This window comes from Acipenser ruthenus, chromosome 11 (assembly GCF_902713425.1).
Source record: "Acipenser ruthenus chromosome 11, fAciRut3.2 maternal haplotype, whole genome shotgun sequence".
In the NCBI taxonomy this organism is placed as follows: domain Eukaryota; kingdom Metazoa; phylum Chordata; class Actinopteri; order Acipenseriformes; family Acipenseridae; genus Acipenser; species Acipenser ruthenus.
Window position 1 is genome coordinate 3,534,779 of NC_081199.1, and position 24,958 is coordinate 3,559,736.

At 39.7% G+C, this 24,958-nt stretch overlaps 1 protein-coding gene across 1 annotated transcript; it reads left to right on the top strand.

Annotated features, from left to right (window-relative positions):
• The first annotated feature begins 772 nt into the window (after positions 1–772).
• Positions 773–24,678, top strand: LOC117426537 (reticulon-4 receptor-like). Its single transcript, XM_034044204.3, has 2 exons — positions 773–1,342; positions 22,686–24,678. Exons 1-2 carry the CDS (start codon positions 1,321–1,323, stop codon positions 24,092–24,094), a joined length of 1,431 nt encoding a protein of 476 aa, XP_033900095.1. The 5' UTR covers positions 773–1,320; the 3' UTR covers positions 24,095–24,678.
• The last annotated feature ends 280 nt before the right edge of the window (positions 24,679–24,958 follow it).

The window sequence follows — 24,958 nt, forward strand, 5'->3', positions numbered from 1 at the left end:
AACCATTAACCACTAGGTGGCATATCACCCTTACTAATAACCCAACACCCCGCCCCACCCCACCCCTTGGGTCTACCTTGACGCAAATACAGACAGTAGTGACAATCCAGACTAGTCTCTCCGGCTGCCACAGCAACTTGCTGGTGCGCGTCAAGCTTTCATTTGTGTCCGTCTCTTCCTAAAACTGGAACTACATCTGCTTTTATCTCGTCTGTTTTCAGAGCGTCTGCATTTGTTGTAGTCTGCTTGCACACTTGTTTCGTGTAAGAAGAAGTCTTTTAATCGTGGCTTTTAAAAATAAATAAATAACGATGCTTAATCGTAGAAAATGAGTCCTTACAATACAGACGTTTTTCTTGTTATAAATACAAACCCTTTGTGGGTCTAATATTTTATTATGCCGCATTCTGTTTTTCTCTTTGAAATTATTAACATTATTAAAATGCTATTGTCTCCTAAAAATATTTATTCGCCGTGCACCTCAACATTTATTCAATATTTGCTAACTTTCTGCGCCTACACAAAACGCAGCCACCACCTCACGACCGATTCACCTGAGAACCTGTGACACTGCTGCTCTTTAACGCGTGGCGCCTCCTCGCTTATTTAGTTCTGTCTAGTTTCTTCTCCTCTCTCACTCACGATTTCAGTTTTTTTTGTGTGTGTGTGCAAATCTGATCCAGTCTGATTCCCCTCACGTCAAACCACATGATCCCATAAAACATTAATCAGCTCTCAATCCCTGATCCAGCCCCATAAAACATTCATCTCTGCTTTCCCACTCACGAGCCCCCGCCTTCTCCTCCCATGTAATCCTGAGCAAAGGCTTATTCTGAGTAACACCATCGTCAATGTCCCGCAACAAGCGCAGGATACACATGCTGTGGGATATCTCTACTTCAGAGACACACCGAGGCGATTGGATCGGGCTTGTTTAACTCAGTGGATTGCTACCCTGTTGTTGCCACTCGTTCGAGGTTTCGTTACTCCCAGGATTGTTTTTTTTTGTTTTTTTGGTGAGGGCTCTATTCATTTTCAAAAAGGGATACTCTGGATGTTTCCTGCAGCCTTTTGCAGTGCCTGCCTCCCCAAATGACTGAGCGCGCTTTAATGGGGAGACTTGGTTCTCCAATCCGGATCTTTAATAAAACCTCTGGCTAAAGTTTTCATGGACCGATTGCCAGTGATTTTCTTGGATTTGTGATTATTGTTTGTTGTATTTATCTTTGAATTCCTGCTTTGTTTACGCGGCACCAATCAAGTCTCCTGCTCGCGTTAACAGGGTGCCTGTCTTCGGTGGGATTGCGTTGCATTAAAAACATGAAGATCGCGGTTGTTGACGGTAGGTAACATTTAGTTCAAGATTTCTTAAAATAATAACAATAATAAAAAAAAAACTTTCGTTTAAAATGCATGTACTATATATGATCTTTGTATGACGACGAGGGGAATATATAAAATTAAGACGAGGTTTGCTGATCTAAACCTAAGTTTTATAATAATTGTTACTTCTTCGGCACATAGATTAACTCAATCTAATCATAACAAATGTATATTTAAACTGAGTTGTGTAGCTAGGGAGCTGTCTCCAGAATTATTGCATTTAATCTTCTAAAGGGCACAGTAGCATCCCAAGTGACAATATATTGCAGAAGACGAAGAGACGTCCTTTATCTTTACAGTCCAAATCAGGCGTCCGCTTTTGCTTGTAATCTGAGCAGAAGTTCACGGTTTTGCATCTCTTTAACACGGAGAATAAGGGTTCTGATGAATCACATTATACTGCTTCTACATACAAGTACAGTTTATATGTAGTATTTGTGTTTGATTCTGTTTTTTAATACCTGCATGCATAGGTAATAACGAGGCAGTGTCGATCATTTAATTTAATGCACAAAGGCTAAAAAAAAGGTCTGCATATCCGTGGGTTTGATTTTCACTCAGATGAAGCGTTGGTGCGTTACTGTGTCATTTAGTGTTGTTTATTTATCACACTTTAGTGATTTAATCATGTCCATATGTACATCTATTGTACATCACATCCCTTTGCAGCATTATGTCCAGAAATCTGACTTGGATACCTGTAGTTACCGCAAAGGGAGATTGTGGATGCCTTGCTAATTATCTATTTTAATGCTGTGCTGTAAAAAATAAAAATAAAAAACTATATCTATATATATATATCAATATCTATATAGATGTAGATGTATATCCACGTTTTTAAAAGCAGGACAGCAATCTTAGAACTATACCTCAGCTGAAACAAGTTTCCAATGCAAAGCGATAATACTGTATCACGCAGTAGAGTAGCGCAATACAATACGCATTGGGTACGTGCATGACTTGCACACTTTCACTGTACTTCTGCTAGGAAATTAATATTGAAGGAGGCATTCTTGATATCAATTCTGCTCAATGCAGTGTGTTCACACAAGCATAACCTTTACTCAGCATGCAGCTTTTAGATACCCCTTTCATGAAAACTACAGAGGAGGAAGCTGTTCTTACCTGTCAAACTGCGATTTTGAGCCCTTTTGTGGGAGGCACGCCCTACCTGATGTTTGGGGCTCCAGTCTCAACAGCAATACCAATGGAAACTATACGAGTTTTAAACCATACTCTCAAAAAAGTTCCGTGTGTGTTCTAGAACCTAAGTGTTTCAATATGAAACTAAAGGCTTCTGAATAGAACCGTTATGGTGCAATCTGCAGTAGAACGGGGCAGTGCAGTACTGTCACACCAGAGACTTTTTGAAATAATAGTGATGGCAATCCACAATCTTCTTACAGTATAGCCTGTTCTCTTGTCAGGCTCAGGGACAGGAGACACTGCAGGCCTGCTGTGCTTGTTGCAATGCCAGTGTGAAATAAGTAGGCTACTGCTTTCTCTACTGTGTCCATTGTGCTGCTGAGACTCACTTTTTATATAACACCACATACCAAAATCTGCATGCACAATATTAGACCTGTAAAGATGAATCTGCATGCATGTGTTATATAGGATGCAATAATGAGGAACATGTATCCTTTATGTGAGATAATAATAATAATAATAATAATAATAATAATAATAATAATAATAATAATAATAATAATAATAACAGGGGTTATTAAAACCAAAATATATTGTTAAAAAAAGAAAAACAAAAAACAAGACCTGGTCTGGCTCTTAAATCATGCTAGGGCTGAGATGCATTGATTTGCATTACTGTATGCACTTAACCTGTCAACACAGTAGTTGCATTGTACCAGAATCTGCCATTCACTCAATATATTCCAAAACATCTGTCTTGAAAACGCCAGGGAGTCTGTTGCGTGTGTGCTGTAGAGCCATGACTAGATGCTGCACCAAAGACATATTTTGGGCACACAATACTGGTACCAGTCACCACCATCAACCAGCCAGACTGGAAAGGAGGAGCATACGAGTATGAGCAAGCATACATAATAAGGGAAGGGTTTTCAAGGGGTTGGAGATGACATGTTTAAATGAAGTTTACAGAGTCATCCGTACACTGTATTAATCAGTGTGTGTCAATGCTGACATTCAAGGTCTCAAACTGCACTGCAATAACACTGTCATTGCATGTGTGGTTACATGGCAGCTACATTGCAAATGAATACCCCGTGTGTACAGACGCTAGCAACTGGCAACATTTGTTATTTTGTAATGCATGCATGGCATTGAATTGTAACTGCTCAACCTCATGTGTCATTATGTTGTTATTACACTGGTACTGTGCAAGTAGTTACATACTCTTATTATTACATGATTTAGTGATATAGCTTTTACAAATCACAAATGGATGCTGATCTGTTGCAGCTCCAATTAAGTGTCTGTGGATTTAGAGCTAAAAAAAAATAAGGGACCACCCTATATTCCAATTGGTTTTATAGCATTGTACTGCACATGTGATGACAGCATTTGAACTGGTTCTAGAAAAGATGTACATTGCTAGAACTGTGTGTACCAATTCAAATGCTATAACTTGCTTGCAATGTGCAAGTATCAGTCCAGTTTCTGTTAAATGAAATAAAGGCATTTCTATCAAAATCAGGCTGCCTAAAATACATCAAAATATTTATAGCTAAACAAACCTCTGATGCTCACACACCAGTCCCTAAAGGATAAGAATCTTGCTGATAAGGGGTTGCATATTCTGAAGCTCTAATTGAAGCTGTTCAGATGTGATGGATCTAATTTTCTGCTTGTACACACCTTTGGAGAAACGGCAATGCTGTATAAAAAAAAAATGTATATATACAGTATATGTATACATTTCTCTGTGTCTGCGATAGTCCAGAGCTTTTCAGATTGTATCTGACTGATCAGTTCAGGAAGTCCTGGGATTTTATAAATAAGAATGAGCTCCTGAGGGAGGCTGCGGACGCTAAGTGGATGAATAAGGAGGATTTGGAAAAGTGCTTTATTGCATGGGAAGAAAACGCAATGGTTTTTGTGCTGTAATAAAAATGACAAGAGGAAAAGATAGATTGGAGCATGCATTCTCGGGGGCCTAATTTAATAGGTGGTGGTGCAATATAGCATTTAAAAAAGAAAGAAAGAAACAAACAAACGATTATAGACAGGGATTATGCTGAAGTTGTGGTGGCTTGATAATGGTTTGCTGGGCTGATAAAATGGATTATCAGGATTTAGACCCCCTTCCAAACGCAGCACGCATAAATCTTTTAACTAATTGTTGAGCCGGCCCATCTCTCACTCATTTAGATGTCCGTTAGCTGCACACACTCAATTGGATTAAGGCTAATTGTCAAAGGACTAAATGTCTACTGTGTTCTTGAATGGTTGTGCAGTACAGCCCCTGTCAGCACCTCTGTATGTCCTACATGAAATTTTAATCATTTAATCTGCTGCCGATGGACAGTGGGTTGGGAGAGAGCGGGGTTATCTTCGTTTTACTGATTATGATGTGGTGGAGAAGCAGACTGAATGGGTTATAAATTGTTAATCAGGTGGGATAAAAAACAGGGCCTTTAATTAACTAGTTGACTAAAGCTTCAGGAGAGTTGATAAGCTATTGTTTTTCTTTTTTAAGGAAGGGGACTCTGGGGTCATTTTCAAACTACAGCAAACTAAAAGTCAATGGGAGCCTCGATTGATTTTCATCTTACAGTCATTGGCAAGCAGAGCCTCTGTGTCTATCGAGAGCGTTAAGTGCTGCACTTCAGCGGGCAACTCTGGAAAAAGTGAAAATCCTCCAGTCACGCCATAATTCAGGAAATTAGAGTATGTAATGGTTTGGGATATGTTGAGAGGATATAGTGTTTAATAATGACTGAAGTCTGTGTTCGCATCACAAATAAAGCTCTTTTCACCTTATATGACCTTGGCTTGTTGTAATTCGAGGGCTGTCTTGTGAAACGTGGGGGGGGGGTTTAAGCATAATCATTAGTGTTCCTGTAATTCATTAAGGAAGTACAGTTAATGCCATATGACTCTAATAAACTTTCACTTTTATTCTCTTTCTGCTGCTAAGTGTGGGAGCTGATAAGAGGGCATGTTGAGGTTTATAGTCATGGGGGTGTTGAAGGTGGTAAGGTGGTACAGTTTATAGTCATGGGGGGTGTTGAAGGTGGTACAGTTTATAGTCATGGGGGGTGTTGAAGGTGGTACAGTTTATAGTCATGGGGGGTGTTGAAGGTGGTACAGTTTATAGTCATGGGGGTATTGAAGGTGGTAAGGTGGTACAGTTTATAGTCATGGGGGGTGTTGAAGGTGGTACAGTTTATAGTCATGAGGGGTGTTGAAGGTGGTACAGTTTATAGTCATGGGGGTATTGAAGGTGGTAAGGTGGTACAGTTTATAGTCATGGGGGGTGTTGAAGGTGGTACAGTTTATAGTCATGAGGGGTGTTGAAGGTGGTACAGTTTATAGTCATGAGGGGTGTTGAAGGTACCCAACCATGCTTAGCATCTGCTCCTTGGGTTGGTCGGTGACTTTATCCATCAGTCATGGTGCATTATCCTTAGACACCAATTATTATGGACATAATGAATGGTAGGATCTGAAAATGTGTATTACCTAACCGGAAGAACCAAACAAGTTTCTACTACACATAGATGTGCCCTATTCCAGATGGGAAACAAAGGGTTGTAAAGGATGTAAACAGTACTCTCTGTCATTGTATGATAATATTATATGCCCACTGACATCAAAATGATGCCCACTATCCCTTTCCCAGTATGTCTGTCTGTATCAAACTAGTGTTTAATAACCGGCTGGCTCGGTTTGTTTTTTATGTTCGATCAGCACTGGTGGCTTAATAGATGGTTGTGACTCTGTCAGTGGATCACCAGTTGTGCTGCAGTTTGTTTAGTCCTTTCCCATCGATCCATATCAGAAACAAGTGGAACATCAAATAGATATAGGCAGCAACTAAAACACAATCACCTTATACAAAGCCAGGAGGAATTATGGGTCCTCTAAGAGTAAAGTGCAAAGCTTATTTAACCTATTTACAGTCGACTGAAGCTCTGCATTGACTTTATTTTTCTGTGTCCCTACCGGATCCTCAGAAATGTGTTGATCCGATTGAATTATTCCAGGTTATGTATGATATGTGCCAAGAAGACTAGCTAACAGGCTTTGTGAGGAAACATTGCAATCCCAATGAAAGTGATTTGTGAATTAAGCATTTCACCAGAACATGATAGTTAAAACACAACATGCAGTTACAAAGGGAATTATAAAATAATAAACATGTCTTAGATAAACCGTGTCTGCATTTCAGAATAGTAACACTTAATTAACAATCAGGGATCTGCATACAATATACTACGACTACAACTAATCTTTGAGTCCTGAGCATTGGCCTCTTGTGTCCTGTAGGTCAGCATCTCCATTTATTCTACCTGCGTGTGTTCTCAAGCATTCGTATTTTGAATGAGTATGTTGAATTGAATTGAATATGGATCTTTTTCAATTGGCTTGCTATAACTACTGTACTCTTTGTTTCTTACAGTGATAATTATTGGTCCCTTCTTGCAGAGCGCAATTGATCTGCACCCATGTCCTATTCAATCTTCTTTTGCTTTGCAATAGCAAAAACCCTCCTAACACTTTCTATGCACACTTGAACATATGAGGCCTGCTGTGATATAGAGAGAGTCAGCAGACTGGAAAAATACAAGAACTTTAAAAGCATCCTTAACAGAGCCTGAAAGTACTAGCATTAAATGATGTGCACAATATATTAGGAATTGCAAATCAAGCATTATTAATATGAATATTATGAATAATATAGAAACAGAATATGGACAACCTACTTCCCTGTTACAAACCATAGTGTTACTACATGGCTTTTTTTGTTAATGAATTAACGCATAGTGCAATTCAATTTAATTGGCTCTACAGTGCAGTTTCGATAGACAAACGTCAGAAATGCTTCCATTCACAGCACGGTCAGACTCAGATTAGAAGCTGTCCATGACTCACTTTATCTTAAAACCCAGGTCCTCAAAAAAGAAAAGTCCACTGCATTCTTCACATAATAGCTGAAGGATTCATTGAGTGTTCTTGGCACAACATGCCATGCTGGCGCAGGAAGCTGTAGGTCAAAGAGCAGAAGGAAAAAATAAATCAATTTAAAGTAAATTACTGCCAGTGATACTCTGAAACTAATCTCCCGGTAATTGTTGTTGTTTTTTTTTTCAACTAGCTGTGTATCTAGTAAGAAACCCGGAAACATGTGCTTTAATTCTTATCTCTTGGTGGTCACCATCTGTAGTGGCTGGGTAGGGTTGTACTGTATGTGTAGCTTTTCTGTTGCTGGCCTGTGTGGCATGACACGGGACTAATCTGCAGTGATCGTCTTTCAGGAGAAGCACATTTATCATCGAAATACAGTATATTGAAAGAAAATAAACAGAACTTGATCTCCTTACCATCCACTGCATGGCGCCAAGATGTAACCAATAGTCTCTAATGGAGTCAGTTCACCATCATAACAAAAAATACCTATCCAGCCCCATTCATGTCAGCCTTTCAGGTTTATAATTCAGACAGATGCTGCTTTTAGTTTTGTATTGCACTATTTATATATATTTTTCTGACCTGCTGTGCTAGTCTCGTTTTAAAGTCTGATATGTTGCAGCCGTTGCATTTTTCTAAGTAATTTTGCCTTTAAACTAGGTTGCTGTGTATAAGGAAAAACCCTGCTGTCAGCTATATAGTCCTCCAGAGACTACTACTGTGTTGTGCAGGGTTTCCATGTGCATTGAATAGGCAGGGAAACATTTGTGTTTAAATCTGCATAAATACTGTAGGACTAGGATTTGCTGTAACTGGAACAAAACTTAATGGATTTATTTCACACTGCAAATTAGGTATCAATATTTCAGCTGCGATAGATAGTCTGTCCACATACACTAACAGTCAGTGTGTACAGTTTCTCTTACAAAATGATCCTGCTAAGTGCAGTTTCTGTTTTGTTGCTCAAGTGTCATATATACGTATGATATGGATTGCATCTCTGATGTGTCAGCCACAATTAATCTCACATGCTGTTACACGCATTTCCCTTTTAGAACGGAAGGTCAAAAGGACCAAAAGAAAAGAATACTAAGACACCATTCAAACTCAGTCACACAGAAGAGTGAAGCATTGAATGTGAAGCGCCTTTTGCTTTTACTTGTAAAAAGACAAAAAAAACCCAAACATGTTATGTCAGCACTTAAAAGGCTTGGTTTTGTTTCAAGTTTAAGAAGGTGTGTGGAGTGGAGGGGCCGGCAGACCCTTTCAGAGACTGTCACACATGGTCTGTACTCTTTCAAAAGCAGGATGTTTCTCCCTGAAGAGGGAATCGGTGTTGCCACCTTCATCAAACATCTGTGTTGTATTGTACTGTATCTTCATGAGAACATTGATGCCAGGTTTGTATTGTTATAGGAAAGACACATTAGTCTTAGCAGATGTAGGCAAAAACCAGACAATTACAGGTACAGTGCAATCAAATTTGGTAACGCTACATTAAGTGTTTCTAATTACTGTGTATTTACATAGTAGTTACTTAGTAAATACAGGTGTACTTTACACATAATTACAATGTTTTTTATGCATAGTTACAATGTACTTAATGTGTAAATCTTTATTTCATGCTAATAACCCAAACCCTTTTCTGATTCACTTGGGTAGTTACATATATCATGCAAAAAGATGTCCACATTAAGTACATTGTAACTATGCATAATAGCTAGGGCTGTCAATTAATCGCAGTTCATTTCTGCGATGAACGGGTTTGCTAATCGCACTCCTCTATCTCGTCCCTCTTAGCATACCGTAATTTCCTGCGACATCGTTTCAATACACTCGAGCTTTGTTTTATTTCAATAACCACATTTATTTTTAAACAATATTATTTACAATTATGGAGGATATACAGTATAACCATTACTCAGTGAATGTTTGGTTTTATTTAGGCAATTTCAAGTTATTAATAAAAGATAATTTATTATTATTATTATTATTATTATTATTATTATTATTATTATTATTATTATTATTATTTAAACAGCAATGAAAAACATCAGTTTATGAGTAAAGGAAACTGATAATGGTAAATGCAGTAAGGTGAGCAATAAACTGACTCCATTGTGATTTAGCAGTTGGTTCAAACAATTTAACAACAAATGCTCGATTGCATAGTAAGTTGTGTTAGTAACGCTGATATAATACCATATTAACATCCTGTAGGTGAATTTCTAATATAGTCCTGCGTGCAAACTCATGCGCTTACCTCGCTTATAAGTGCATCTCCTCAACATAAGCGCAAGCACATTTGATTATTCAAAGGGAAACCTCATCATGGGAAAAATATATATATTTCCAAACTTCTCTAAAAAAAAAACAGTCTCCCCCACTATCTCCTGGTATTAAGCTTCCCCCGGGTCCACTAGCACAGCACCTTGTTTATGCTTGACAGACATTGGCTGTGTGATCAGTGTCCATACCCTCACCAAATAAACTATAGATAGCCATACATTTGAAAGAACCAGTCGTGTTCCAGGATTGCTAAGTGCAGTGTGAAAAGCATCCCAAAGGTTGTGCAGCCACAACATTCTTGCTTACCTATTGCTGCAGATTGCAGTGTCTCAAAGAGCAAAACAAAAAAAAAAGTGATCAAATCTGTTACAACGCAAAGATATAATCCAGCGTTACTTATTACTATACCGTTTAAAAGAGGATGTCCTGCAACCGGTTATCCCTGGCTTTCCTTTATGCAACTCAGTTGAAATTACTGCTTTAATCCTTTTTTATTTGCAATGCCAAGATCTCTGCATCCTGTCAAACTTTACAGTTACACCCAGCCCACTTTCTCTGTGAAGAGCAGATGGGCCTCCCTTATCCCACTGTATGATTTGATCTATATCCAAATGTATAACAATGTGCCATCAGGTCAATGGGCTTGAACCCTGCTGACTGGGTGGAGTAATCATACATATGCACAATAGCCATGGACGTCTGCTGCTGTAAATCTGTGTGTGAATGTGTACGTTGGGATGTATTTGAACATGTTTCAATGCACGAGTATTTATTTTAGCCCCATCTTTCTTTATTATAGTCATTGATATCTCCCTGTAGTTTAGAATAGCACAGGAATAGCATAAAGTAATATGCTGTATGACTGAACAAGCTACGAGAAACACAGTGATTCCATAAAAGAATCCCACAGATACCTGCATGCTATAACCCAAGTCCTGCAAATCAACACTCCATGGAAGTCAATGAGAAGGTCTTAAAAACCCAATAAGGAGTGTTATGTGCGTGTCTGACCTTTACTGTAATCTGAGCCGTGGAACTGTGCGTTTGCGTTTGTTGAAGAGATATCAAATTGATATGAAAGAATAAAAATACACTCAGTAACGAGAGCTTTCGTAATGCAGTCTGAAAGAACTCATCACAATTTATTCATCGTGTGGAGATTCTGAAAAAAAATATATCAAAGTATATATTAAAGCACGCACGAGCATAAATGAATGAGTCTGTTGCATGAATTTGACATCTTGTACTGCAGCACACGACTAAATGGACCTACAAAACATTGGCTTTCTTGACAGTTGTATCTGTTTATTGCCATACTCTGGATAATACCACTCTGCTAAAGTCTTAATCTCAAATGGTAAAATTGAGTTATAGAAATAAATAACGAACATATGGGTAAAATGAATCATGCGCTAAGCTTGGGCTTTCAAGTTTCAACAGCATCTGTCAGTAGCCTTCAGAACCTGAAGGAACTTTAAGGTGTAGTAATGAGCAGAAAAATAAAAAAAGATATACTACATGAGAGTCCTGCAGCACCGCGCTGAACCTGGGGCGTGTCTAGAACACATATTTGCTATTTAAAGGTCGGATACTGTTTTGGAAATGATGAATCTGAAGGAAGATAATCCGTGTTGATGAGCTGCAAGGATACTATAGGAGACGCGTTGAAAAACAGGGCAATACCTGTTTATAAATCACGCTCTTGTTGCCGAGTGAACACTTAAGGTGACCGCATCTCAATTAGGGAGACCTCGGAATACTAAGTCTCAATTCACCTGAGACAGCAGAGCTATGCTGATTCTCTTCTCAATTAGCCACAGACATCCCCTATGCCTTTCCTCTCAGTGCCTGCAGGCTCCTCCAGCACAGCTTACATACACATGCACAACCGGATAACGCAAGACAATAACCTCTGAAGTCAGATGTGACTGTAATTGGAGCTTCTGCTTGCCATGTTTTTGAAAACACGCCTGACATCTTGACAGTGCAATACACTGCTAGGGAATGGGGGATCGATCTAGCTAGCAATTGTGAAAGGCTCTGTAACTACAGGAGCTCTGAGTATTTGTTTCTGTTTTTGTGTTTTTGATGATTGGCGCCCACAATGCTGAATTTGATGAATTCTTGCTATAGTGTTACTATATTGCAGTGTATTACATGTTACAGTGAAGCCTGAATTATCCAGCAGTCAGCTGCACGTTTGTAGCTGCCCTGATGGAGTGCAAAGCAAGGTTTTGAGATCCACTTTCTTACCTTAAAGATATTTCAAAGACAACCCTAGAGATGAAAAGCTGCTGTAGCTTCTTGTGGTCTTGTTGCAATCAGACCATGCCCTCAACAGTTAAGTTACCAGGATGCAGCAGTTCATCAATAAAGTTGCATTCAAAAAAATTAAACAACACCCCCCCCCCCCCAAATATTCTTCGCACAATAAAAGGGAGACCAGTGATTACATAATAAAGTTAATAGAAGGTAAAGAAGGCATTGTAAAGCATTGGTTTTCATTCCTTTAAGCCAGGTGCCCTTCTAACAAAATACCACCGGTGAACATGTTATTAAATATGTTATTAACAGTAATAGATTGTGATGAGAAATAATAACACTGAATTACAATATACTTAAGATTTTTTTTCTGTAACATAGCAAAGCTATTTTATAACATGATTATATAACCACTTATAACACATCCCTAAACTAAAATGTTATCCAAAAACCAAAGGCATCATGTATAACTAATAATCTTTAAACTCACTACATTTTTACTCATAAACCACATCATTTTAAGTGAAACCATTTGCCTAAGATTGATGCTCCAAAGTCTCATGGGATACGTGTGCAGAGAGTCTGTACAAAGGGAGCTTGCAAATAAACAAACAAATATATAAATACAGAAAAAAAATCCAGATCTGTAAGATCTTCCCTTTTCCAGGTAGTTCTAAAATCCCTTTTCCTCTGAGCTGTTGTACATCTGAGCTCAAATAATTACCATAGAAAGAAAAAAAAACCATGGAATCCTTCCAAGGAATCTTGTGAATATGGGATCTAATATCAGCTTCCCTGTGTCCGTGTGCTTGTGGGGACATATCTTGATTGCTGGCAGAGGTGCAGTCCTTCAATGCATGCTGGTGGTACCCAGGGGATCAGTCTGAACACTAGGGGGCAAGAGTGTGTCATGTTATATACCACAGCAAATAATGAAATGGAGATGAGAGGTGTGACTTATGCAAACCTGCGAGAAGTGGGATTTGTCTACATTAAAAAAAGGTTAAATATTAATATTAGGAGATCATTTTGTATTCCCTGTTGATTCAGTAATGTCTTTATTACACCACTGAACCAAAGCTTGTAAAGCTTGTAACACAGTTCTTCAGTTTTAACAGCGAGGGTGAAAAACCCTCTTCCTCTTTGCTAATAGCATGCGTCCTCTTGTGTATTGCATTACATCTTATTGGATTCATATTTTTGGTCAGCCTGCTTGGGATCAGGTTATCACTGCTGGGATTAGATCCATGTTTCGTTTCTGCCAAGAGGCTGCTGTCTGTGGAAACAGATAACTCGTCTGACATCGACTGACATCGTCTACACTCTGGTTCAGGCCTTACTTTCCCTAATAAAAAAAAACATAAAGTGTTAGAGAATTAGCATCACATTTTCTAAGCCTTGGTATAAAAACACTGATGCTGATGTTACAGCTGAAAACAAAGAGAAACTGAGCTGTAGAGTTAATATGCTGTGATCCTCCCAGCCTGCTTAATCTGGGTTGTGTTGAGCTATTTTTAGTTTGCCTGCTATCCTTGTGATTCTGGGTAGCAGATCCAGACCTGCCAAGGCTGTTGTTGTTGTTTGCCTCATGACAACACACTGTTACCGTGAACAAAATTTAAAGTGATATCATTGCCATGTTCCTATATTTCATTTCTTACCAGTTTAATGTCCTATTATGTGTGTTCTGTTTGCTGTTTTTTCTATTTATATCATTATACAAATTACTATTCCAGCCACGTTTTACTTATGAAAGGACCCTTAAAGTTGTTTGTGGGGAAGCATATCAGTGTTGCACAAGTTTGACTAACCCTAACCCTAACCCTAACCCTAACCCTAACCCTAACCGCTGAGACACTGATTTTACATGAATAGTTAGAAAGCATGGTATTTTCATTCTCTAGCATATGAATGGTACCATCATTGTATAAACCAACTACACAGTGGTAAGCCGTTGCTGTACCACACACTTTTTAATTGCTGTTACATGGCTAATCATAAAAGCAACCTACCCCCCACCTTTAGAGAATGAAGAGAAAAAAAAGGCTAAATTTCATATTAGCTCCATGTTTCCTGAGGTTCCTCTTCTTAATGCAGTCTCCATTTCCTAACTGAGTTTCATTGTGCTAATAACGCTTCTTAGATTTCACACTGGGAAGGCACAGATGAGGCTATTTTTAAAAACGATGTCAACATCTGAATGGGACTCTTAGCAGGGATTTTGGCATCATCATTAATCACAATTAATAAAGGAATGGATTTGAAGATTTTAGGATTTTTAAGCAAGCCTGTTTGGCTCAATGATTGATATCCATTAGGTCTGGGTCCTGCTCCCTTTGGGTATGTATAGTAAATAAACTGGTCAAAAACCCTTAGACATGTGTCTGTGATTAGGTGGTGCCAAATTAACATTAACACTGTGCATGTATGTTTCTTCTTGGAGTTGGCAGTATCAGGGCTGCAAATCATTTTGAAAATTGCCTACAGGGGCTACATTTTCAAGTTCCCCTCCCCCGTTTTTAGTGTTTTGTGGGTGAGTGTGGGTGGGTCACGTGAGTAAAATAAATAAATAAATACATCAAATAAACATGTCTACTGGTGCCAGAATGTGAGCCCTATAGGAGATGTAATACAGAGGCTTTGTGGAGCAGCATTGGGGTGGTACGCTGTCAATGCACTTTGTAATGTTGCCCTCATGAAAGTTTACTGTGTACATCTTGAACTGCGCATTCACCACACTTTTGGGATTTACATTTGCTGTCTGCATATCATAACCTTGCATTATGATATGCAGACAGCAAATGTAAATGCTTTATAGATTTGATCTAATTTATTGCGAGTTTAAACATTACTGTAGTTTTTCTTTTTACTCCACTACCGCATGCTTATGACCCCCAAGGAACACCATTTGATATTCTGGGAACTCCCTTGAATAGGAAATTACTGGAAAGAAATACCAGTGCAATCTGATTGGTTAACACAATTCTGGCCTGGTCAAGACTTTAGCACAGCACTAATGGCTTTTTGGGTAGGAAGCCAACCTTTAATTTAAGGACTCCTATGTCCACGTCAATTGTTTCAATCCTAGTTCTATATAGAATATTACCAGTACTGTATAACTGTGCACATTAAAACCTTGGTTTATCTGGCATATAAGCTCATGTGCCTTTTTGCATGATTATACGATATTACGGTCGTTTTGTCCTTTCAGAATTTGTTTTACAAACTTTACACCGGAATAAAATCGGAGTATTTAGGAACCTTTGTATTCACGATTTATTCCCCTCGTACCTGGTTTCCAGCTTGAACTCCTCAAGCCCTGCTTGTGATGCTCTCCTGTTAAATAGAGCTGGCAGGTGTGTAGGGTATATGGGTACACCGGCATTTGAGAGCGCGCATTCCTTCTGAATTCGATTCTCCTTGTCATGATTCAATGGGGATTCAGTGCTACCCTATAACTGCTTTTTATACTTGTCATACATACAATACATTTACGTTTCCTGCATTCTGCCTGCTATCTGTTTGATTACAGCTCTTCTGCAACAGCAAATAAATGCAAATTCCACATGGATCGGTTGAAAGACACTGATGATAGTGAACCGTTTCAGCGCAAGAGATAGGGAAGCATGGACATGCCCTTTAAATGAAAAGGCATTAGATCAGTGACCGGCTGATGTAAAGAGTCTGCTTATCAGCACACCAGTGAGGCTGAAGGGTAACTTTAACACTGAGTGGAGGTATCAGAGTTCATTGGCCCAGTGTTATCTCATCCCTCTGCTGCAAATCGACTTTCTCCAATGGGTCTCGTGCTAGGGAGTTCTGTGCCCCTAGGCAAGGCTAGAATGTAATGCTTTTCCAGAAATAAATATAAAATAATTGAGTGCCTTTTCACTCAGCTAGAGCAGAGCTCTTTGAATACAGAGGTTCCCAGAGATCTGTCCTGCAGCGTCACAAAACCACCGCCACACCCCACAAGATGTGACATTCAAATACTTTATTATCACTTTAAAAAAAATGTCATAGATTATCTATTAATAAAGCTTAAACTACATAAACTACTAGACCATGTTGTCCTATGTTTTCCTGTATCAGGACCCCTGACTAATTCACTATGTTCAATATTTCACGTTTGTTTGATGTGTAAATCAGATAAAATAAAAAGGGAGCACTGTGCTTATATTTTAGGGGGCTTCTCATCTGACTGTGTTTTCCGGGGGGGGGGGGGGTCTGTTTTTTGACTCCAGTAAATGTAGCCGGAATTGCCAGTGATTTGTAATAAATTGCTTTGTAATAAATGTATTAGTTTCAGTTTGTTGGATTCTAGGGTATTGTGATCTCAGGCTGCATCAATCTATTGAGCTGTGGACAGCTGCTCTGCATTACTGGAAAAAGTTTATTATAAGCACATATCATTTCAATACATCAGTTATACAACCTATCACAGCGTGCATGAGTTATATGTGGTACAGGCTTAAACTGCTGCCCTGTTTGTTGGATTACGATGCCTGGCGGTATTCAATAGATTATTCTTTCTTTTGTAATCTCAGACTGGATGAAAATAGTTTAGCATTTTGTCAGACAGAGTTCATGCATTCTATCCTGCTTACCAACGTTAGGAATTTGACTTAAACTGTCCTTTGAGTCTAAATGATGTAATATTAAATGGTGTGTATGAACTATAATCTAGTTTCCTCAATGCAAAACTGCTTATCATATTGGTCAGCCCACGTATTGTTATGTTAAAACATGGCTATGCAAGTCAGCATGCAGCTACCAACACCAACAAAAGGGACAAAATCCACAAGCAGACGAGAACTTTAAGCACATATGAAAGCTACTAGACCTACTCAATCAAAATTGGTTGAGTAGATCTAGAAACAAAAATGCTGTCCCACTTCCTCACTATAAGATTGGGTCCCTTTTTGTTTACAAATGAACCCCTTTGTGTTACAGTTCAGCAGTATATTATAGTCATGGGAGCACATACAGTACATCTGCATGTAGCCTCTATCGGTTCCTATGCTCATATTCCTACTGTATACTGTCCCCATTTTGGGAAAGGTCTTCTTGCCTTTAAAATCTATACCAGAAAGTCATCTAATTAATATACTCATACTGCCTCAACTCACTAATAATGCTGAAATGTATCCTAATGGGTTTAATGCATGTTTATCATCCCTGTCTTTTACTGCAGAATATGAGAGAACATTAAAAAAGATAATTTCTGACACATCTGTTGTGAGCCCTCTGCATTGCAGGCTTTTAAAAAAAGAATAACCAGTTCTTACCAGCCACTCAGCCAGCTGGGGACTACATGCATTCTTTCAAGAAGTTATCTTCTTTTAGTAAATATGCAATTTATCCTTTCAGTATAGAAAGAAAAGGTAGGGTTGTGCTTCAAATACTGTACCATAGCACATCATGGTATGCTATTATAAATATACTTCTCCATAGGTGCTCTTTAGTAAGTATTACACTGTGCAATAAAAAGTAATGTAGGCTAGTAGTTCATTTCCTAACCTGTTTCACTTCTTACGGTATGGTAGAAAAGATTGCTATTGAAACCCTTGCCCTTGTCAGCCATCACTGCTTCAAAGTTGCCACTGAGTCGGTGGTCGTTAGGGGAATCATTTAGTCTTTTCAAACTGTACACAGATTAAAAAATAATACAATCGGGTTATTTTTCAGTGGAAATGACTCATGCAAAAGTAAAATATAAACCCATCAAAGGAACATTTGATTTAGCTGAAATAATTAGATGGTATTAAAACACAACAAAAAAGCCTAAGATCTGTTTCATGTGTCCACAGGTCCAAGAATAAGGAACGAATGTGCAAATTGGACATTTACATGTAGAGCAGCTACCGGTTGTGAACAATCTACTAGAAATGATTAGGAACGAAGGCAGTAAACAGTGCATTAGACACTTTATTAAATGACTTGAAGGTGGAGCCATTAAGAAACTATTCCTGCTCATCGTTTCCACTCCTCTCCAAATCATTGTGAATTTGAAAAGGTTTCCAATGCATCCTGGGTCACACTTGCTTTTTTTTCCTTAAAGATTTGATTTTATTATTTTTCCTTTTTTAATGTTTCCATTATTATCACTTGCTTTTTTTCATTGTCACATGTCCTCAATGCAGTTAGATCACGGGTGATTAGGTACCAGGAAGCATTATCGACTTTTTAGCTATAGTGTTGCATTTGAAATATCAGGATATTCCAATTGAAAAAAAAAAAAAGAAAGAAAAAAACAGAAAAAAATAAAATTCGTTTCTATTGGTTATTCCTCTTTTTTAGTCCATTTGAGCTTGAGCTTCAAATACACAGCAAACTTAAAATATTCATAGATATAACACCGTACAATTCAAAACAGTGCATGCATATATAGTAGCACCTTTCAGTGCATGTCAAGGAACCCAGCATCTCATTCAAATGCATGATTAACAATAAACCCCAAAGAAGTCTATTGAATTTGCATCCTTGATGTCACCCAGTAGCAAGTTCCACAGCTGTAATGCATATCAGAAACAAGCTCTCCTACCAGCAGAATGTAATTAGTATGTCAGAGCTAAGTGTTTTATGCGTATTGTAAGACTGGTGGTAAAGCAGCAAAAGTACTGTCCATTTACAATTGTCCTTGTACAAGTTTTCCATTCAAAAACAACACGTGATCTCTCGTGTCTTCCTTGATGTGGATTAGTGCATGGTCCTCGCTGTGATAAAAATAGAGCTGATCTGAAGACTTTTCTCTTGTAGTTTTTTAATTTGCACCCTTCTTCTCCCTCCCTCACTTTCCCAATTATTTATGAGCCATCTGTTCTGAGGAGTACAGTGTCAGATCTGAAGCAGGCGCGGAAGCTGAGCCCTCGTTAGCTTATTTACTAATTGTGTCCTAGTCGGCATTCAAGACGTTAGCCATTCTCCTCTGTCAACCGGCTGTACGTTCGTTTTTATGCGAGCCAGTCTGTCTAACATCTAAGTTGACAGCTTAATGGGGGAAGATGTGTGCATGCATTTCTATCACAGATGCTGGCTTTAAGCAGGATTGTAATGCAGCCAGCAATCATTTTATTCCAGCTTTATTTTGCATTTCACCCACAGATAAGCTCCATAGTGAATGACCTCCAGAAGCTCTTTTGATATTGCTAGCTCTAGGGCCAGTTCAAACAGAACTGTTAAACTGGTTAGCACTGTGATAAGGCAAGGTGGGATGGTTGGGTTCATGATTAGCACTGTGATCAGGCAGGGTGTGGTGGGGAGGGGGGTATTGATTAGCACTGTGATCAGGCAGGGTGTGGTGGGGTGGGGGGTATTGATTAGCACTGTGATCAGGCAGGGTGTATGGTGGGGTGGGGGGGTATTGATTAGCACTGTGATCAGGCAAGGTGTGGTGGGGAGGGGGGTATTGATTAGCACTGTGATCAGGCAGGGTGTGGTGGGGAGGGGGGTATTGATTAGCACTGTGATCAGGCAGGGTGTGGTGGGGAGGGGGGTATTGATTAGCACTGTGATCAGGCAGGGTGTGGTGGGGTGGGGGGTATTGATTAGCACTGTGATCAGGCAGGATGGGGTGGGGGGGGTATTGATTAGCACTGTGATCAGGCAGGGTGTGGTGGGGAGGGGGGTATTGATTAGCACTGTGATCAGGCAGGATGGGGTGGGGGGGTATTGATTAGCACTGTGATCAGGCAGGGTGTGGTGGGGAGGGGGGTATTGATTAGCACTGTGATCAGGCAGGGTGTGGTGGGGAGGAGGGTATTGATTAGCACTGTGATCAGGCAGGGTGGGGTGGGGTGGGGGGTATTGATTAGCACTGTGATTAGGCAGGGTGTGGTGGGGTGTATTGATTAGCACTGTGATCAGGCAGGATGGGGTGGGGGGGGTATTGATTAGCACTGTGATCAGGCAGGGTGTGGTGGGGAGGAGGGTATTGATTAGCACTGTGATCAGGCAGGGTGTGGTGGGGAGGAGGGTATTGATTAGCACTGTGATCAGGCAGGGTGGGGTGGGGGGGTGGTATTGATTAGCACTGTGATCAAGCAGGGTGGGGTGGGGGGGGTATTGATTAGCACTGTGATCAGGCAGGGTGTGGTGGGGAGGGGGGTATTGATTAGCACTGTGATCAGGCAGGGTGTGGTGGGGAGGAGGGTGTTGATTAGCACTGTGATCAGGCAGGGTGGGGTGGGGGTGGGGGGATTTAACTCCCAGCACCATTAAGCAACGACCTTAGAAACACTTGGTGCTGGAAACTGTAGTAGAATTGATATGGTTAGGGCTCATTGTGGATCCTTACAATACAATCAATAGTTTCATAAAAAAAACAGCATGAGAAAGTACAGGAATGCTAAACATTTCAGTGTTTAAGGGCTTTTGTTTTTATTCAGTGGAGTACATTTTACTTGCAGACAGAGGCAAATTGAACAGAGCCTCTATCTTACAAGAATCGACAGGCAAAATGGAGGTGGAATAATACTGCTGACCCTGATTCAGTTAAACAGCCATCTCCCATGAAAGATAAATCCATATCTCTGCCCATCTGATCCGATCCACAGTGGATTAAAAAAAAAAAAAACACCGGCAGACAAATGCATATAAATATGCATTATAAAATAGATACATCGATAGGAAACTAATTATGCAGGCAGTGACTGAAGGGGATGTATTGCTTACTTATTCAAAAAGTGTGCATTTGAATTGCCATTCTAAATAACACAAAGTCAGAAATGTATAAGCAACAACCACGTACTCATCGGATTGTTAACTAATGGTTAAAGCATAACGATGCTGAAAGTACCATGTAGATTCCAAACAATTACTCTGTGATGACTATCTGTATAATAACTATGTAATAAATGTAGAGTAGATGTGACACTATTGGTCATCAATATTTATTTTAAATCTGACCAGGGTTGCAAATCCTGTAAATACTGACTCTGCCCTGGAGCATGTAAATTGGAATTGTTCTATTTTGCATGCTTTCATTTTGTATTACGATATGGTTGGAAAACATGTTGAATCATCCAGATAATTGCGTGTGTGTCTAGAAATGTCTGCATCAAATAAACCAGATACCAGGGAGAAAGCAAACGGATATGGGAAAATGAAATGGCATTGAACCATGTAAAGAAATAATCATTAGGATTGAACAGCATATTCATATTGCTGAAGGAAGGCTGGTGCTGGGCAGGTGGACGTTCATGTCACCCTTTTACATGCAGAGTTTGGTATTTCCAACCTTTTTATTTTATGTACTCCATCAATAGACTGCCTGCATCAACCTTCTCTCTGGTATTTACATGAATGTACAGCAGACTTTTTGATCTACTTATCTTTAACATTGAAGCTAAATAGCACTTAACACTTCTTTCAAAAGCAGTTCTCTTTCTCAAACTACATTTAAAAGCAGCTCAGAATTTTTAATGTACAGCTTTGCCCGATTAAATGGCTGTTGTAGAAAATAAAAAGTTCATCTGTTTTGCTGAAAATCTGGTCTTATATTTTGGTACAGCATTGGCATTGGGGTGTCCTCTACGGTAAACAAGGTGGAGGATAACCTGTCCAAGGTTATGCTGGTGTATTCTGAATTTGAATTGATTATGTGGCTCTTGCAGCAGAGTGAGAGAGGCTGCCTGGCATTTCTACACGTGTTGTGAGCAGTGTTGTGTGATGCCCTGCCATTACAGACCTGACCCCTGTCAGTGAGATGAGGTAAAGAGCTCTATAATGAATGCAGACCAGCCGGGCTCTTTTGCATAGTAACATAAAATATAGGTTATTATTATTTAGTGCAGTTATTATTATTTATTTTTTAAGTAATTACATCAAAGTTCATTATTTGAGATACCCTGCTCTTTACAATATGGAGTTTGAGTTTGCACTTAGTGAAAATCCAATCCTATGTTTCTGGTAATCAAATTAGCTGATAGTAGACCGAATCTTGTTTTTTTTTACTTTTTCAACACATGCCATCCCCATTCCTTGAATACGTTGCAGACAGTCATTTGATATCTCGCTCCAGGCTTAATGTATTCTCTTTCAATGATACTGAGAATACATTCATTCCTGCCGCCAGCTCTTGTGCTCCTCAAGTGTGGAATTAGCAGAGAAGGTGCACTTGAGGTGCTACCCCTCTACCACTAAACACCTTAATAATACTCCACTACACCACTGCTGCCCTACCAAAGGAAAAAAACTGGCTTTACTTCTCAAAAGACTGTACGTTTTCAATGCTAATCTGAAAGGGATGCCCTGAGTTTTCTGTTTGATTCCACACTTGTGTTACTGACTCTTCTCCTGGACTCATTCCTGCCCCTCTTATGCCTGTTTTTTAAGCAAAAATATATTTTTTTGCCGGGATTGCTTGAGCACTAATGAGGAGTCAAATCCGATGAGCAATCCGATGGGCTGGAAAGGTTGCGATGGCGTATAATGTTAGACAGTTGCTCTTGTTTGATTGGCTTGCTGTTTTATTTTATGTTAATCTATGCATTTACAGTGTAGTGAGAAAACTAATGTAATTCATGATTCAAATTTAAAAGCTCAGTGAGACTCTACTGTGTATCCTACGAAACACAAAGAGATTGTTATCGAAATGCAATATATATTACTGATCTTCCTCTCTCTCTCATACTCTTTAGGGAGCAGACTCCTTTTCTTGGTGCTGTGGCTAAATTCCATAACCCAAGTCAAGTCCTGCCCAGGGGTCTGTGTGTGTTACAGTGAACCCAAGACCTCAGTGGCATGTCAGCAGCAAGGACTGGTCTCCATCCCTACGGATATCCCCATTCGAAGCCAGCGGATTTTCCTCCAGAGCAACAAGCTGACGGTGGTGAAGTCAACCAGCTTCAGCTCCTGCCACAACCTGACAGTGCTCTGGCTTTATTCCAACAACATCACTCACATTGAGGCGGGGGCCTTTTATGGACTGGAGAGGCTTGAGGAGCTGGACATTGGAGACAACGGCAACCTGAGGACCATCAGCCCCACAGCCTTCCGAGGACTGTCCAGGCTGCACACATTGCACCTGCACAGGTGCGGGCTGTCTGAGTTGTCGGTGGGGGTTTTCCGAGGATTGTTTTCTTTGCAATACCTTTTCCTGCAGGACAACAATTTGCTAGCCCTGCACGATGACATATTCCTTGACTTGGCTAACCTGACCTACCTTTTCCTGCACAGCAACAAAATCCAGACCTTGTCTGAAAACACCTTACGCGGCCTGATCAGCTTGGATCGGCTGCTTTTGCATGAGAACCGGGTGGCCTTTGTGCACCGTAGGGCTTTCCATGACCTGGGAAAGCTGACCACATTGTACCTGTTCAAAAACAACCTGACGGTGCTGTCAGGAGAGATCATGAACCCGCTGGTATCCCTGCAGTACCTCCGTCTCAATGATAACCAGTGGATCTGTGACTGCAGAGCCAGGTCGCTATGGGAATGGTTCAAACGCTTTAAGGGATCCAGTTCTGAGCTGGAGTGCCATGTTCCTGCAAGTCTGGCTGGAAAGGACCTAAAAAAGCTAAGGAGCAGTGACTTGGAGGGATGTCTAGATACCTCCAACCAGATCAGAACTAGCATCTTCAGCACCAAGACCCGATCAGGGAAGCTGCCCAGCACTGACACTCCACAGAGGGAAGGGTCTCCCGGGTGCTGCGAGTCTGAGAGCGATAAGTCCTCCATCTACAACAAAGGCATTCCTGACCCTTCCTCTTACAACAGCCGGCAAATAACCAACAATCCACTTAAGGAGAAAGAGAACATCGCCAAGACCAAATTCCTGGAAACAGATCCAACCAAGAATGTGACTCACAAAAAACAGAGGCTGAATGACGCCCCAGTCGGGACCTTTCCCAATACTCCGGATCATTCCCTGGGCAAGTTAAAGCCAGAGTTCATAGACAACTTGGAGCCTTCCACGGCCCCCTCAAAGAAGAAGTGCTCCAAAAAGGCCAAGTTGGATTCCCAGTGTCCTAAAGGAAAAGGATGCCAAGCCCTGGGACTGAACCTACTGGTGTTGCCCATGCTGTGGCTCTCCTTAGCCATCTGTTAGGATAGGACAGGCTGAACTCATCCTTTGATGCTGATGACAGTTTCATAGAAAGTGCAGTGACCTCCACAAACTGTAGATCCAAGAACAAGAAGCTGTGTTAAACCATGAAAACAAAAAAATCAATTAAATGGATGCCTTTATAGAATACATCAAATCTAATGTATATATTAATTGGTGCCCAAATAGTTTCTGTTCTATGTGCTGTGTCTGGACCGCACTCTGCAGACCCCCCCCCCCCCCCCAAGGCTTTTGCTGTAAAGCAATCAACATTTCACATAATAGACGATGAATATCAAAATGAACAGGGAAGAGAAAAATAAAAGGAACTCTCATAGATGCTTCTAAAACCGAGAATGTTATGACGTTTTCTAATAACTACTTGAACCTGAAGATGTGGCAGATTTTTTTTATTTGCAAAAAAAAAAAAAAAAAGTAATGCTGTTTTGGTTCTTATGTTTATAAATAGAAATGAAATAAAAAAGTGGATTCTCCTTTATTTTCTTTATATTATTATTATTATTATTATTATTATTATTATTATTATTATTATTATTATTATTATTATTATTATTATTTTTTTTTTTTTTTTTTTGTCACACCGTGGTTACAGGTAGCATTTGCTAAAGAATGCTGTCTCTTTGTTCACTAAGATTGCAGTATATATAGATATGCATTTTATTTTACTTGTGTACAAGTACAAATATATTATAAATAAAGTCTTCTTTTTCATAGATTCGACTATGCAGTGCTTTCTTACTAATGCATGCTGGGAGGTAGAAGAGTCACGAAATAGAGTACAATATGTGCTTCCTTGCATGGTAGATGTCAGAGTATCATCCTATGCTTTCTGTACTGCCTGTAAAG

What these genes read in the sequence shown, in the direction of transcription:
- LOC117426537 (XM_034044204.3), top strand. Translation starts at nt 1,321, where the DNA reads ATGAAGATCGCGGTTGTTGACG. An exon ending in GAAGATCGCGGTTGTTGACG is followed by an intron (nt 1,343 to 22,685) that starts GTAGGTAACATT and finishes CATACTCTTTAG; the next exon opens with GGAGCAGACTCCTTTTCTTG.